This window comes from Acanthochromis polyacanthus, chromosome 10 (assembly GCF_021347895.1).
Source record: "Acanthochromis polyacanthus isolate Apoly-LR-REF ecotype Palm Island chromosome 10, KAUST_Apoly_ChrSc, whole genome shotgun sequence".
NCBI classification, from domain to species: Eukaryota; Metazoa; Chordata; class Actinopteri; family Pomacentridae; genus Acanthochromis; species Acanthochromis polyacanthus.
In genome coordinates, this window is record NC_067122.1 from 27,318,396 (window position 1) to 27,335,311 (window position 16,916).

The 16,916-nt window shown below is 42.2% G+C and overlaps 2 protein-coding genes across 13 annotated transcripts in view; one reads left to right on the forward strand and one right to left on the reverse strand.

Moving 5' to 3' along the window:
- The first annotated feature begins 1,004 nt into the window (after window positions 1–1,004).
- LOC110959862 (ankyrin repeat and SOCS box protein 12) lies at window positions 1,005–4,442 on the forward strand. Its single transcript, XM_022206868.2, has 3 exons — window positions 1,005–1,315; window positions 2,467–2,995; window positions 3,097–4,442. The coding sequence occupies exons 1-3, from the start codon at window positions 1,031–1,033 to the stop codon at window positions 3,240–3,242; spliced, it is 960 nt and encodes a 319-aa protein (XP_022062560.2). The 5' UTR covers window positions 1,005–1,030; the 3' UTR covers window positions 3,243–4,442.
- The window catches only part of LOC110959861 (rho guanine nucleotide exchange factor 9), a 48,348-nt gene continuing 35,589 nt past the window's right edge, over window positions 4,158–16,916 (reverse strand). For 7 of the 12 annotated variants that reach the window (XM_022206861.2, XM_051954385.1, XM_022206866.2 and 4 more), the window contains 6 exons: window positions 16,501–16,733; window positions 15,315–15,444; window positions 14,488–14,619; window positions 11,742–11,985; window positions 11,257–11,325; window positions 4,158–8,836 (listed from right to left, as the gene is read on the reverse strand). In XM_022206861.2, coding sequence (XP_022062553.2) covers window positions 8,661–8,836; window positions 11,257–11,325; window positions 11,742–11,985; window positions 14,488–14,619; window positions 15,315–15,444; window positions 16,501–16,733 — 984 coding nt within the window. In that variant the 3' untranslated portion in view covers window positions 4,158–8,660. The other 5 variants (XR_007944595.1, XM_051954386.1, XM_051954388.1 and 2 more) reach the window with 5 other exon arrangements.

Sequence of the window (16,916 nt, forward strand, 5' to 3'; positions counted from 1 at the left end):
TCCATTGAAAGCAAACCTTAGATGTCCACATTTAATTGCTCAACTTCTTTGTGCTCGCTAAATAAATAAGACCTCATTATGTGTTTGTGCGCTGCCAGGATTCTGGACTCTTGTGCCATCTGCTGAAAGAATGTGGTGTGTCTCAGCCTCCCCTCTAAACGTGGGACAGTATGAAAACATGGGTGGGTTTGGCAGAAGAACAGCTGACTGGCTTCTCCTCTAAAGCTTCTGACAGTCACGCAGCTGACACTAAAATGGCTGCCTCGGTGTGAATCAGGGAAGCAGGGTGATGACAGGACACATGCAGCTCACTCACTGCCTTCCTTATGAGTTATTAGTTCTGCTCACACTGGGAAATATAGAAATGCAGCTGTGGCTTCGTCCCTAAATGTGCCAAATACCGAACCGTGACATTAAGAAGAAAGCTCCTCTTTTTTGGTTGTGGACTCAGGGAATGACAAAGTCACACTCCCCAATCACACAGTGTCACAATTCTATCACCTTTCTAATTATAAACCTGAGTCTCAACTCTCCAAGAATGGAAGTTTAGCCAGGCCCATCTGTGGCCTAAAATTAGCCCCCAGACACCCCCCTCAGAAAGGAGCCCCTTAGCATGCACGCACACACACACACAAACACACAGCATACTGCAGTTTTCACAACTTATAGCTGCCGTGGGAGCGTCACACACGCCTTAGAGGACTTATTCTTTCTTTCTTTTCTCCACGTGACCTATAATGGAGCTCTGAAAGCATGGAACTTCTCCTCTAAGACCTTTGGAAACAGCATCAACAAGGTGAGGTAGGTGTCTTGTTACAGCGATTCCCATTTGTTGACTTGAAATGATTTGTAGTGTTGTGGTCACAGTATTTATTATTTCACTTTCATATGTCGAGCTGGAATAAGAATCCACTCCACCAAAAAGTAACCCAAATGACAGGAGCATGTCAAGTGTGTATGGGTGTGTTATCGTCTTTCTCTGCCGTTTCAGATGGAAGGGTTTTGACGTGCGCTAGCCTGGAGTTACATTATGGTTCTGGGCCGAGCTGTCAACATGAGTTTGATGGACATTTCCAAGATCTTCTCCCTGCTGCAGCCCAAGGAGGAGGATGAAGACAATGAGCAGTGTCAGGCCCTGAACAACGCCGTGAGCAGCGACAATGTCACTCTGCTCGCCGAGCTTCTGTCTCAGGAGAATTACAGGAAGTCTATCAATGCTAGGAGTGGGTGGGGGGTCCCGGTAACCCCTTTGCGCACTGCCGCTTCTCTGGGACACCTGAGATGCCTGGAGTTGTTGTTGGAGCACGGTGCAGAGGTGAGACAATGAAGAGCTTGTTGTTGTGCAGCTTTCAGTTCTGGGATGGTGAGATGGATTTTAGAGTGGACGTGGAGGGACCCCACAGCTGTGCCTGCTGCTGGTTGTAATGGATTTAAGTATTCTGTTTAACAACTAAAATTACACACTGCACTCAGCCATTTCATGTAAAAGCCCCCCAAAAAGTTCCCAAATTGTTTCTTTTCCATTTATTAAAAATGACAAATAAGAAATGAGATTATTACATTTTACACTTTGTGCATTAAAGCTGCATTAATGTTTTCTTTTTTTTATTATATGAACGATGGAGCAAATGTTTAAGTGTAATATGAAAGTAGTCACCAGTAGCCCACGCTAATGGGAAATATCCAACTCAGATTCAGTTTTTCTGAGGCTGTTAGCACCTTTTAGCTCTTTTCTGCTCTTCAGACTCCTTCTGTCACCAGCAGTCCATTTCCATAACCGTCCACCATGACCATGATGGTCCGCGCATGGGCGAACAAATCTCTATCAACAAATCTGCAAAGTGTACCAACAATACTGAATGACCATTGTCTCTGGCTGAATCAGTGGCTTTTGGCAATAAGCTCTCCCTCACTTGTGGCCGGGGTGCCATTGTCAGTGATTCACAGTACATTAGTTCCTCATTAAAAGCATTTTATGGGACTGTGGAAGCCATGAAAGCAAATCATAAAAATGTCTCTTGTAAATGATAATATCATGCTGAACTATTGACCTTATGTGCCGTGTTTGTGTAGGTTTGTAGTGGAGTGAAGGTGACAACTGGGATTAGAATGGACTGAACTAACGCTGAATGTCAGGCTGTGTGAACGATGATACGTGGTTATTTCACTTATATAATGCTGCTGATGCATTCCCCTACAGCTGTACCGTGATGCATTCATTCACTGACATATGTGGTGAGATGCATTTGAAGGGTGATGCAACCACCATGCTTAGAAAAAATAGAAATAAACCACATAGCCAACGACTATGAATCTTTGAAGTGATTGTGATTCCCATCCGTGCACCCCTGAGTCTGACAGTGATGTAGATAGATCGCTGGAGTCCTGGTTTGTATTACCAAAGACACCGTTTGTCCAGAATGTGTTTCCTATTGTTCAAACATGTTGCTGTTTCTTTTAATCCAGATTGACAGTTTGGACGTGAAGGCTCAGACGCCTCTGTTCACAGCTGTCAGTGGGAAACATCTGGACTGTGTGGTCGCTCTGCTGAAGGCTGGAGCCGATCCTAACGGCAGCCAGTACAACAACTGCTCCCCGGTGCTGACTGCGGCCCGAGAGGGTGATGTAGACATACTCCGAGAGCTGCTGCGCTTCGGAGCAGAGGTGGACGTCAAGCCCAAAGTACCAGAGTGGGCCTCCAACGCCACGGCCTGCAGAGGGCCTCTGTATATCTCAGCTGTGTACGGACACCTGGACTGCTTTAAGCTCCTCCTTCTTCATGGAGCCAACCCCAACTACAACTGCACAGACGACAAGATGCTGGCCAGGATAAAACAGCCAAAGACAGTTCTGGAGGTGTGCCTCCGTTATGGCTGCGGGGTGGAGTACATTCAGCTTCTCATAGACTTTGGGGCAGATGTGTATCTACCTACACTCATCATTGACAAAACCACAAAGCAGAATGAAGCCCTGGTTCTTCTGCTCAAGGAAAGAGGTGAGACCCATTAACAGACTCAGCACTCATTGTAGTAGCCTGGCATGTTTAAAAATGTGAAATGTTTCATCTTTTTTTTATCACTTCTGTTTCTGCTCCAGTTTGTCCCAAAACACTGATGTCGCAGACTCGTCTGGCAATCCGAAGGTTCCTCCCTTTTGCGAGAAAAGAGCCTGAAATTGACAGATTGGACATTCCTCTGATCCTGAAGAACTACTTAAAACATGACACCTCGGAACTCATGTGATGCTCAAGTTAGCATCAGGTTGTACAGCCTGTGCTTGTGTTTCTTATCTTATCTCTTCATCTTTTTTCTTTTTTTTTTTTTACCTCAGTGCTGTAAGCTTGTGTCTGGATGATTAATTTCTAGGTTTTTCCATATCTTCCCACTGCCAGAACAAGATAAAGGGCTGCTTTCAGTGTGTAATACTAAGTTTACATGAGATTTTTAGCTCTATTAAGCTCATAGAGATGTCGTTTACCAGCTAAGAACAATGATTACCCTCATGGGCTCCATGTTGGAAAATGTGCCCTGTCCTTGAAAGTGTAACACCGAGGCTGACCACTAGAGACCACAGTAACACTGCACATTGTGATAACACACATTCAGTCTTCTTAATGGCAGTTCTGGTAATTTGTAGCCTTTTTTTCAGTTTACACCTGACATCACACAGAAAATGTAATCTCACTACACTAATTTAGACATCCAGACCTAACTGAGAAAACACACACACACACATACACACACAAGCTGTCTGTGTTACAGCAGGAAGTCTTAGATCTCTCCTGAAAAACAGTCTTGCATCTTTGGACTTCAAAACATCAGGAAGCGGAGTGAACAGCCTACACTTCAGCACAGCCAACTGGGAGCACATATTTGCATAACTCTCATTACTTATTGATTACGGCATAGTTACTTGCAGGCTACCATTTGTGGTCAGAAGTTTGCTGAATTCTTTTTTTCCCCCCCACACATTTTGCAACTTGTGAGCGCCACATTGATAAGGTTATTTATCGTATTCCCTTGAATTTTTCCTTTGTAATGTCTCCAGGAGTCAGTGTGTCAGCTGTTGGGAATGAGCTCTACAAACAGGAGATGATATCACACGACAGGAAACCCAGCACAATGCTCTCACTAGCACATTGACGCCTCGACACGCAGTTCTGTAGAGGTTTTATTTTCAACAAAAGTACAGCTATATCAGATATGGATTTATTTTTTACAGCGAAGTACAACATATTCCCAGTGCGTCTGATTACATCAAAACATATAATGTACATACAGTTAACATCTCCACTCTCCCATTCACAGTTTCTGGATTGAATAGGCATTATTTTTCAGGTTTTTCATTTCTACAACAAATAATTGAACTCAAAAGGCCAGCAAGAAAGAAAATGACAAATGTTTGCATATGGTGACGAAAGGATATGGATACCGTGAGTAAATTGTTCTGTGATAGGAAAAAATCTAGACCTCAAACTAGATGGTAATATACAATGAATAGTTTCCAAATGGGGGATGTCAGTCTTCTGTTAACCTTGTTGTCATTGAAAAACCACATCAGAATATGGCTCATTGAAGACTTGTACCCTGACTATTCTGAAACAACACAGGACTTGGGTGATCGACTGCAAAGGAGTTCCTACTGAAGATGTCGCTCTGCTTTAAATGTGAGTGAACTAGACCCTGGACTAAAAGGAATAACAGAAATCTGAGCAACGTCTGCTGCATTCGCTTGACAGTCTGCTAACTTGGCTGTCTTGGCTATATGACCGGAAAGAGAGAAGGGAAAAAAAATTCAACTGCACAGAAGGCTGTCCTCTCAGCTCCCCGTACAAGGTCAGATTCATAATTATATAAGGAAAATAAAAGCAAATATATACAACCTTTAAAACAGCGTGGCCACATTGTAATACTGCTGTCAATAAATACAAGTGAGGAATCAATTTGTGATGTCAAGTCATTGTACTTCAAAGAATCATTTCTTAAGTAGAAACAAGAGCATGATATGAATTGCAATGAAGTACTGTGTGTATGTGTCTTCAGGATTATGTGTATTTTTAGCTCATCCCGAGAGGTTTTCGAATTTATTCAGCTCTTCTGCTTGACTACAAATCTATACACAAACACCCATGATCAGTGCTAACTCCTATTTGGTTCACTGTTGTCATAGAAAAATTATACCCGTTTTGCCTCCGCAGATAATGGCATTCCAAAGAAACATTACCAGCAGTCTGGAGCATGACAGTGTAGGTTGGACTTAAAGAAGAAAAAAAAAAGAAAAGCTATAAAATAATGTTACAGTTTATAGTACCCATTTCATCTGGGCAAAGAGAACATCAGTGCCTTTCATTTCACCTATCAACAGTTCAGTCTTTGATTCAGCGTGAGGAAAAGAAGCTTCCCTCCACTTGTCAATAAATAAAAAACAGAAGCTACAACCTGTAATGTGTAGTGAGCAGGAGACAGGTGGACAGAGAAAAGAACTCCCTTTAGTGAGATGTTATGGGTTTTACAAATGAATGGTTCCGCATTGTGGAAAAAAATAGGAGAAAAAAAAAACAATAAACAAAATTCAATTGGAAGTTAAATGAAACTAAACAATCTGTTAAGAGTTGCCTTAAGTCTCATGCAAAATATTGGATGCCACAAGCATGCATTTACCTGGTACTGAGGTCTACCGCACGCTAGAACTGGAACAACATTCGTCTCCAACGCAAAATACCAATATCCAAATATATGATCTGTTCTTTTTACAGTATTTACAGTGTGTAGCTGATAAAGGTAAAATAGATGATTCTTCTTTTGATTCATAACTCGCTGTTAATAATATACTTTGAAATGTGAAACCTAAACTTGACTAATGAAAACTCTGTTTCCTACTATATATTCAAATTAAACCATCTTTAGTATGTTAAATAGATAACAATAAATGAACTCTATGCAGTTTCTAAACATCTGAAATTCTTGTGCAATAAAATTGCTGCTATGTAAGTGCGACAGAATATAATAAAGGTGTTTTTAGGTGTTTCAGTCAGACAGCACAGTATATCTACTCATATGGAAAAGGCCTGACCTCTAAAGTTTCTGTCCGAGTGGATCTCATGCACTGGGGAACAAGGAATTCCCAGCGTGGATGAGAGACAGAGAGAGAGAAAGGAAGAGAGTGAGAGATGCACTGAAGGGAAAATACATGACTAATTCAAATCTGCCTGTGAAACTGAATAGATAATCACTAGTGGAATGCTGGAAGGCACTGTTAGATAGCATCTCTCTTCTCCGCAGCAGAACGGGCCAGCAAGTGCGTATCATGTGTGTCAGTGTTGTGTGTTTGCCTGCATGCTTGTGTCTGCATGTTGGTACTGGTGGTAGTGTTGAAAAGGGAGGTGTGTGTGAGTGTGTGTGGTGGTGGAGGGGGTGGGAGGAGGAGGAGGAGCGGGGGAGATGGGGAGGGTGGGCGTAGCACGGGACCTGAGGTTATCATGGCCTGGGAACCATATCTTTTTGCTGTGCCAGACAAGAGAATAATCTTCCAAAACAATCTCACTGGGAGCCATCTCTACAGACACCAGCAGCCAACTCACCCATTTCTCAACTTTCTTTACTGAAACAGAACATAAATTACACAACATACAAAGGAATTTTCTAAGGTCTTTTTTTTCCTCCAATAGGTTATAAGGCCTGTAAGAAGGCAAACAAATGACATAGAACAATATATAACTCTTTCATATCACGTTGTAGTGAATAGTGAAGATATATAATGATATATCACATTGCACAAGTTGTCATACTGTATATGTACTGTCCATCTGGTGATAATTCAACACAAAATCTGTATCTGAGGTCAAAATATGATCACAAACCATGGACAGATGTTTCACTTACATTCCAAGTGTAGAAAAGAACACCTTCATGATGTGTGTAAATTGGTAGTTTCTCGTCAGTTCCTCGGATCGTCGCTTTTCTAACTCCTCTGCTGAAGGACTCTGTGGCAGGATCTCTCTCACACAGCAGCTTCGGGGGCTTTGTTGATTAAACAAATCAATCTGATCAGGCCACAGTCCTTTGTGAATCCCTTAATAGTGCCGGAGCTAACTGCCAGAACATGGATCAGATCTGGAAAACAACGTGACGGGGCGGCAAGCCAAGATTGGAAGCTTCAGTCTTCAGAGATGCGTGAATCTGTCAGAGGACACCTGCATGCTACAGATTAAATTCACCTTTCTACCTCCCTGCGGTATCGGCTCGCACTACTGCAGTGGACTCTTTTTCAAGCACTGACTCAAAATGCAGTCCACTTCCCACAGCATATTCCATTTTTTGACCATTTCCCCCTGTGCTGGATGGGGTTCCAACTACTCCTCACACTGTAGCGTTGCATATTTGTATCACTCGTACTCAAAATGAGAGAAAAAATAAAAGTATTCAGGCTGAATATGTGCTGTGCTTTTTAAAGTGTGAGCAAGTCATTAAGTTAACTGAAGAAGTCCTCTTTTATAGCTGACACGGACAAAAAAGAGATATTATTTTAGACCTTGGCCAATGCATCAACTTCACTTTTTAGCACTCATTTCCAGAGGTAGGCTGTGCTCTTTCCAAACACCCAGTGAGCTGCCAGCACAGTGCTACAGGGGTGGTCTCTGGGGAGATTGGGGGGGGGAGGGACTGCAAAACAAGGCAGGTGGACCATAGCCTGCCTATCTCCTGCTCCCAGCTGTTTCATCTGAGCGGCAAGCTCTCCGTCAAATGCAGCGCACAGACCCTCGCGTGATCGAATATGAATACCCTGTCACAAGTGGTAGGTGAAAGGATGTAAATATTCTATTGATGTTCTGACTATTGATTTGTTGCCTGACCCATCATATCATGGCCAATGGCAGGTGTCCAAAGGAATGAACCTCCTCCTCTGAGAGCTGCTGACTCACAAAGGCTGAGCAGGTGGATAGAGAGATAGAGAGGGACAAGAGGGATGCAGGGAAACGCTGAAACACTTTGCGAAGAGAGGGGCTAGAGAAGAGGAATGTGGAGCGCTGAGAGTGAAGTGGAGATCCAGATGCAGACATCAGTAGAGCAGAGATGGTCTGATCAGCCTGTGATCAGTGGTGGGATGGATCTAACTCAGAGGCGACGCTGACAGTCGAGCTTGGCAGGTCCTTCGTTCACCACAGCCAGTAGCTGGGGTCGTCATTAATTCAATCTCTCGTTCAGAAGAATGCAACAAACAATCTCACATAGCAGCACAGCAAGATCTCAGCTTTTGGACACAATCATACAACTAGGAATGACCCGGCGTGACCCCGCGATTCTCTCCAGATGTGATGGATAATAAATGAAATCAAAAACAATCTCAACAACTCCAGGACATTCAGATGATGCGTGAGTATGCAGAATCCAAGGGAAGGAGTTCATGACAGTTGACTCAGCTGGAGAAGCATGATAACTAAGAACGTTACTAACATATATGAATTGTAAAGTTGTATTTTTTTCTCAAGTCTTCAGTCCTCTCGCTGCTTCCAATCACACTCTATATTAACATTGGTCCTTAACTTCAAAGTCTCTTGTGTACGTGTGTTTTTCGTATTTTTCTTCATCATGGGACATGATCATCCAGTGTTTAGTGCTTCTAAGAAAAATAGCTGGTCCTTCAGAAGAGTCTGAGTATCTCTATTTCTTAAATGGAGCTAATCTACTAAAATTCTGCCAGAAGGGAGCCTGGCCTCTTTTGGATTGACTGAATTCAAAAACCTCTCCTTGTGCCATGTCCTCCGTTACCTCATACTGCCCCGCACTGAGGGGGTCCTGGGGGGGCGGGTATGAGGGGGGCGTGCACCTGTTTACACCTAGGAAGGCAGGTGCAAAAAGAGCAAGAAGGGGGGTGTGAGGGGGAAGGGGGCAAGAAGGCAAGAAGGCAGTGCAGGGCACAAAGCAAAAGAGAAAAAAAGAAGGGAGGTAGACAGCAAAGAGGAAACATTATCAGTATTGTATCAGGAACAGGCACAACAACACAACATCAAGTCATGCTTCCACAAAAAAACAGGCACGTAGACGTACAAAATGAGCCCTCGGTGTTAACATTCCTGCATATTAATCCTGAGATATGGTACAGTATGATCGTATGATGAAAGCTGAATTTGGAATAAAAGTGGAATTCAGCTCTTGCAATGACACAAGGGAGACTAAAGATGCTATTCAATCAAATTCTGTAGCAGGCAAACAAGAGAACCAACAGATTACATCTGATACAATGAGGAAACCAGGCATTTGGACACGGGACACTGTTCTTCCATGTTTGTTGACAGCACATTTGTTTGAATAGCACCCTTGGCACTTGGGAACACAAGAGTGGCAAAAATAGAGCCAACAGAAAGCTGTTAATATGCATTTAACTACAGTCTACAATGTCATTTAGCTACAGTCTACAAGCATCACAACTATGCTAGTGTAATTAAGAAATAGATACAATCAATATTTGGAGATGAAATATCCAAAAGTTGCCATGGCATCTTCGAAAAAAAATGAAAAGATGAGAAACAGTGTCTTTTGTTACGCATATTTTGCCAAACACTGTTTTAGCAGTTAGAAGGGTTCAGTCTATTAGTGTTAGTGGAACCTGTTTATCTTGGATAGTCAAGATAATGCTTGTAAACAGATTGGACAGTGACTGCATGCTCCAATGCCAACGTTAAACACAACACCTCCCAATGCTGCTTAGCAGTTGCCATGGCATCTTATTGTGCTAGCTCTAAGGAGAACTCTAATGCATATACCTTTATCATTTTCAAACCATGTCCATACAACATGGCCCTCTTTCTCAAGATGAAATCTATAAATGAATCTGAAATTCAAGAGAGTACTTCACCTTGTGCCAGCCATGTACACATACAGCACTTAGAAACACACAACATTTACTTCTGACAGACATCTACAGGGATCCTAACGTCAGAGAGAACATTCCAGCAGTCGTCATTAGTTCATTAATACCATAATGGATGGTCATGCTTATAGTGAAACTGGCAAGAACATCAGTAATGGTAAATGTACAAACATCTAGCCTAGCACTAAAATGGCTAAATCTTAAAGGACGATACCAGCAGTTTGGATTTCTAGGTTTTCTGTTGCTGATGCTGTCTGAAAGTAGCGTCTGGAATAACTTGTTCGACATGCTCCTCTGTTACTGAGATAGTAGGCAGGTGTTGGTGAGGGCCAATTTATAACTGAACTGATGTAGTTATTAAACATATGTGGCTTTAAAACAGAGAACAGAGTATATTAAACCACTAAAGTTAAAGAAATGACATGATTCTCACGACTTCAAGGTGACATGTGCTATTGTGGTAGAAAACGATACAAATTATGACTCACTGAGCTACATGTGGGCTGCACAGTGGCTTGGTTATTAGCACCAAGATCCTAGGTTTGCGTCCTGGCTTGGGCCTGGGATCTTCCTGTGTGGATTTTGCATGTTCTCCCTGTGCATTCGAGGGCTTTAACCAGGTTTTCGGACTTCTTCCCAAAAAAACCTGCTCAGGTTAATTGGCGATTCTAAATTGTCTGTAGAGGTGAATGTGAGTGAGTGCGTGTGTTTGTCTGTCCAGGGTGTCCCCTGTCTACATGCTGAGTTGCTCCAGCCCCTCTGCAACCCTAATGAGTGGTGCATAGCTAATGGATGGATGGATGTGCTACGTGGTACTGAGACAATAACAATTACTGAAAAATGTCAACCAGGAAGTGCAGTGCCAACCTAAAGAGCTGCTTTTTGCTTCGTCACTTTGGATGTAAATGTAAATGGAAGCACCAACAACCACCCTAACTCAGTAAAAGAAAAAAACTCAAACAGTCGGCTGAGGTATTAAATCGTGTCTAGACAAGCGTGACACAAGACCCACATGTCATGAACACTGGTATCGTCCTTTAAACTTAATACTTCATGCAAACAGCCCTCTGTCTTTTCATTGATGCTTAACAGCTGCTTTACAACTCATATCAAGTCATCCTCATGTACGGCCTGACAGACATTTAACTCAAAAGAAAAATATTGGTGGTAAAAGAGCGAGAAGACATGAATCCGCTTGACTCTTCTAGCTTACGTGGTACAAGGCTAGTCTACATGTATTCATAAACAAAGTATGTGTTTAAAAAAAGGCGTAAAAGTAAAAAAAGAGAGCAGAGTAAAGGAAGAGTAAACAGCGATGAGAAGACAGAGCACACCAGCGAGGAAAAAAAAAAAGGGAAATCACCTGATATCTTCTTGTTGCCTCACCTTTCTGTTTGGTCACCTTTCTCACTGTCATGGCTGCCTGTCGCTTCTGATACTCAGAGATCTCGAAACCTAAACAACGACAACATTGTAGGTTGGACAGATGTTGCACACGGGGTCTGCAGATAATGCAAGTTAGAAGAATTTGCCTTTTACTGTTACGACAGAACAGCTAAAGCAAAAATAAAGTCAAAGTATAAAAATATCACCTGCTGCAAGCCTAATAATGTGTCTTCAGATACAAATTTATCACCTGTGACTTTTCCACCTTTACTACATTTTGATCTAGAGCCAAAGCCTGATCATCATGCTCATTCTATACCAACTACGGTTTTAATATTGTACGTACTACACAGGAAAGCTCATGTTTTCTGGTACAAATTCCCCTCCTAGTGTGCTACAGCCACATGTAACTGAAGCTCCAGAGCCCATTGTGAATGAAACTAATGGTTTCCAAACAGGGAGGTGCAGGGAGGTGTGTGACTAACCGATTTTCTCATCCTCCTGCACCATCTTCCTCTCCTCATGGAAGGCCCTGAGCCAGCGGATCTTCTCCTCCGGCTTCTTGGCCAGGAAGATGTGGATCTCCTCACTGTCTTTGTTGCACAATTTGAATGCGTTCTTCACACTGACGTTGAAGTCATCGTCACGCCCGTCGATGGCGTCCCGCACCTCATAGCGGTCCATGTCGATGCGGCCCTTGTAGTACAGGATGTCCCGGCGTATCAGATCCTGGTGAATAGAAGAGAAAGATGTCTGTTACTGTGTGTGTGCTGAACCTTAGAGGTGTCAACAAGCATCCTTCCCTCGGTATCCTCAGAGTCTGTCTTATGCAACCCTTTCCATCTGCTGCCCAAACATACAAACACCTTCCACCACACATTGCAAAATGCCATATTTCTTAGTAAATCTGCTCTTGGCAGCAGAATGTACACTTACTAGTTTGTCGAGCATGCCAGCAGTCTAATGCATAATCACACTACAACATTGTGATAAATCCAATCTTTGCAAAGCTTACAATGCTCAGTTTTCAATCAGTTTTTGTCAGACAGGTGTTTATGTGACTCTATTCAACTCTATCTTCTTTTTTTGATGGATTTGGGGGTGGTATGGTCGCATAATGATTGTTGTGATCAGTAATTAACCCTCTGAATCCCAAAAATTGGCAGGTTTGAAAGATGTGTTACCTTTTAAAAAAAACACCAAAATTGCATACTTTATCATAGCTACAAACTGGAAATACAGAATCAATAGTTCTGACTGTGCTTGTACTACTCGTCTGTGACATTTTAACCAAATCTAAGCTTAGAATTGTGATATTTCATCAAAATCACTTTTTTTCTGAATGCCAATAAAAAAGGCAAAAGCAAAGCATTTCTACTAACTAGATTCTGTAAAAAACAAACTATTCCATGCTCATATGCACAACCGTGAAGCCATTGGTGATGAGTGACCAACGATCACGCCACAAAAATTTAGGGATTTTTAGATAAACTGGGTTGAACTGCAGGCTGTGTTTGCACCACGTAGATAGGAATACAGAAACAGATTCAAAAAATAAACAGTAAAATATCTACAGTTTGAAGAGCCAATTTTTTTTCCAGTGTTGCCAACATCTGTGTACAAAAATGATGAACATATTGATTCCAGGTTTTCTCAATTTTTGCAGAATAAATAATCAAAGAAATTATTTTTTTTTTTCATTTTTAAATGATTAAGGCATTACAACTTTGATATTCTAAAACAAACATTTTGCTTCTAGTGATGGTTTTTTGCATAGAGGTGCAGGATTTTACACTACAGAAAAAAATAGGTCCACAGTAAGTGACATGTGACAGAAGCAAAAAAAAAAAATGTCCACAGTAAATAACACAAAAAAATTTTACTTTCCCAGAAATATTTTATTATTTCCAATCAGCAATTCCAAAACTCCAGTATATATTTATGACAACAGATAACCAAATAAAACAACAATTTGGATTTGAGAAGCTTTGAATTTTGTGAGAAAATGTTAAATTAATGATGAACATTCACTGTAACTGACTCTGCTGCTGTTTTGGACTGCATCGTAGCACTTTTCTTCTAAAACCACTAGCAACTGTAACACATACAGTGTACGAGATACATCAGGAGGAGATGAACATTACTGACGAACAGCTAAAAATAGCTGTTGTCTCACATGATTGATGGATAATTGATTTTCCCCTTCAGATAACAGATCAAATAAGGATGGGACACTTTGCATTTGAACTCCACACAAATACATCAAGCACAAATAACCAACGTAACCTTTAGAATGTGCACTAACAAGATGGCCACATATTGGAGTAAGTCCTTGCTGTGACCTCTCCCTTAGGATAATATAGCATCCAGCTGCGCTATAAGGTCAAGGAAAGTAAAAAGAAAACGCGGATATTTTAATAAGCATACAGACGGAAATGTGCATCTTTGTACTGATAAGGTAGAGATGAGAGGAAAAGATGGAGGGCTACATGCCACGTGCACCTAACACACCCTGAGGGCTGCTAGGAGGCAGTACACATGTTATGCTGAGAGTACAACAAAGACTGGAATTTATAATTTAGTGCATCTCGGAGCTGACTTTAGTTAGTGGACCAGAACAGCAAACACACATGGTGATCTGCTGACAAACTGGAGTTCATTTCTGGTGCCAGAGATGCTAAATTATGATAGAGAGGAAGAGGATAGGGACAGAAGGAAGGACTGAAAAAAGGCAATATATGCATATGGGTTAATTCTTTCTGTGTGTGTTTGTCTGTGTAGTGATGAAATCATTGTTCTCCAGTGTGTGTGTGTGTGTGTGTGTGTGTGTGTATTCAGCCTCTGTGCATGTCCAAGTGTCTGTCTGCATTTGTGTCTGTATCTCTGTGCATGTACTGAGGCTAGCCAGGCGTGAACATTTGTCTGACAGGAGTGCACAACCTCGGTGCATTAGAGCCCAAACTACCACAGCTCCATTTTGTGAAAGGTGCTGAGGATTTGAACGCCTCTTCATTGAGGGCTGATGCGTCTCATACAACATTATGTAATCTATTTGCAGCTCTTGACTAAGAGGTCACATTGTCTTCAAGCATCTCTGTCACCAGCCATGTAATACAACTACTTTCAAGAACACAAAATGAGGATGCATTTTAGCTCATCAGTCCGTTTAAACCCAACTGAATCGTGAAATAAAAGAAAGAAATGGAACAGAAAAGCAGAGAGACAGCCTACCTTCTTACAGAGGACCAGCTGGTGATCAAAGAGGAAGAAGACTCGCTGTTGGCTGCGTCCATACGGCTGATAGATCCATGACAACTCCCCAGTGTAGATGAGCTCCGAGCTCCTGTCCAAGATATCATCCCCCTAGACGTGAACACACATAAATAGTACGTTAAAAGGATTTTCTCAGTACAGAAAAAATCAATTTACTCATCATTGTTAGTGTTACTCAGCCGTATAAGCAGGAAATATATCATTTTTGGCTTTGAAGGATCTTTCACAAGTTTGAGGCATTAAACCTGACAATATAACTGTTTCTTTCTAGTTGCGTGTTACAAAACATGGCTGTTTATCGTATCCAGCTGCAGTTTTGAGCATCCATACATTCACTCTCCAATACATGGATGGGGCAACAACAGGGGGGGAAGAGACGCCCAGGCCTCACTGTCTCCAGCAATTTCCTCCAGCTCCTCCTGGGAGATATAATCCCTACAGCGAGTAAGGGTTTGGCCTCGGGGCCTCCGCCCAGCTGGCCATGCCTGGTGGACCTCTAAAGAGATGTACCCAAGGGGCATCCTTATCAGGTTCCTGAACCACCTGCACTGGCTCCTCTCAGTCTGAGGTAGCAACAGGTTTAAACTGAGCTCCTCCTGGATTTTTTATATGCCTTCACAGTCTGACAGTTAGTCATCTAATTTAGGATCAGGTGTAGGTCTGAAAGTCAAGATGTCCTTTTCAGTTTAATTAAACACAGAAACATTTAGGGAATTCAGGGAGTAACTCGGGGAATTATGAAAGCATAAATGGAATGCTTTTATAAATTGCATACAAACACATACCTCCCAGTCCAGAACCGAGGCTTGCCACTGGGCGATCTTGTCGATGTTCTCCAGCCTCCTCTTCCTCTCGTTGATCTGCTGAGTGACGTTCCGCATTACTGCCAGAGCTGCTGCCACGTATCGATAGTCACTGCAGACACAGTGTAAACATAATTACTCCGGGGTGTTAAAGGGTAAAATTATAGCACTTGGAGGTAGGCCATTCAGAGACATGTAATGTTACAGCAGTGAATGATACTGGGTAGCCTATTTAAGACAGGGGTTATAAACTCAAGTGACAGTAGTAAGTTGGTTGGAACATGGTCAAAAACCACACTGCTGTTTAATTCTAATCAGCCACTTTCTCTATTCTCAGTTAACTCTCACTGCGTCTATGCTAAGTGAGCTGAATTTATCCCTCTGGCTTAGATGTTTTACGGATCCAATCCTCACTTTGGAAGATAATGTGTGTGTGTGTGTGTGTGTGTGACAGTATTGTGTGTGCATGTGCGACAGAGACAGGCCTATATCTGGCAGATTCTCCACAGCTCCTAACAGTCAAACACTGTGATCTGGCAGGCCTTGCTGGCAGAGCTGGCACCTGTCCCTCTCTGGCTGAGAACGCGTGGTTAGTGAATGACCTGGAGCTGGCTGAGACACGCTGAATCACTTACACCATGTTCCTATGGGTTTGCACGCATGAGTTTGCACATCTGGATACTCAAGCGTTCGTCTGGGCGCGAGAGCTCAACTGCAAATGTTTAAATTGTATACTATGCTTCTGTGCAGTGCATGAAACGTGTGGGAAATGTTGACTTGTATATGTGATGGCGAAAAGCCCCAATTCATATTTAATCTGCAGTCTATTTAGAATCACAGCTCTGCACAATGATCCGACGGTGGAGAGTTGAGACGAAGATGACATGACTTGCTTATGAATAGCAGATTCTTTGATGAAATGCTTCCTTCTAAAACATTCACAGAAAGCTGGTAAAACAGTGCAAAACAGCATTTGTTTCAGCTTGTGTATGGATAATTACCACTTCAGTATCATAAACGCAGCGTCTGCAACAGCTGCATTGCAACACAATGCATCTGGAACACAATGATGCATCAGTAATGACTTCTTTTAGAAACAAATGAATTGCTATGAAACAACAACAACATTCAATAGATTAAATGTGGTCTTGGTCACAGTCTACAGTACCTGTGCTCCTGTGCGGTGTATTTAAGAAGCTCAGCCAACTGGAGCGGATATTTGCAGATTTTCTGGACAGGGGTGAGCAGGAAGCCGTCTATGGCAATGTCAATCATTTGCTGGAGGAGGCGACAGGCCTCGAAGAAGTGCTGGTACCTGCCATCCCTCATCAGTTTGCTCAACTCCATACAGGCGTCCAAGTGGTTGTTACAGTACTCTGAGTAGATCCAGAAACCGTCTTGCTGTAGAGTAAAGGAGCAGAGTGGTGCACAATCAGAGAATATAATAACGTTCAGACCCAATGAAACATGCTGTGATGAGGAGTGCCAAAATGTACAGAGAGTGGCTACAGTTTCTAAACTTTATTATTAGAGCCCAAGATCATGACTTAATTAACTCCTTATCTTGAGATAAACGGGCTGCTG

Excerpts from the sequence above, each read along its gene's own strand:
- LOC110959862 (XM_022206868.2), top strand. The coding sequence starts at position 1,031 with ATGGTTCTGGGCCGAGCTGTCAACATGAGTTTGATGGACATTTCCAAG. Across the intron at positions 1,316-2,466 it reads TGTTGGAGCACGGTGCAGAG|ATTGACAGTTTGGACGTGAA; the intron begins GTGAGACAATGA and ends CTTTTAATCCAG. Across the intron at positions 2,996-3,096 it reads TCTTCTGCTCAAGGAAAGAG|TTTGTCCCAAAACACTGATG; the intron begins GTGAGACCCATT and ends TTTCTGCTCCAG.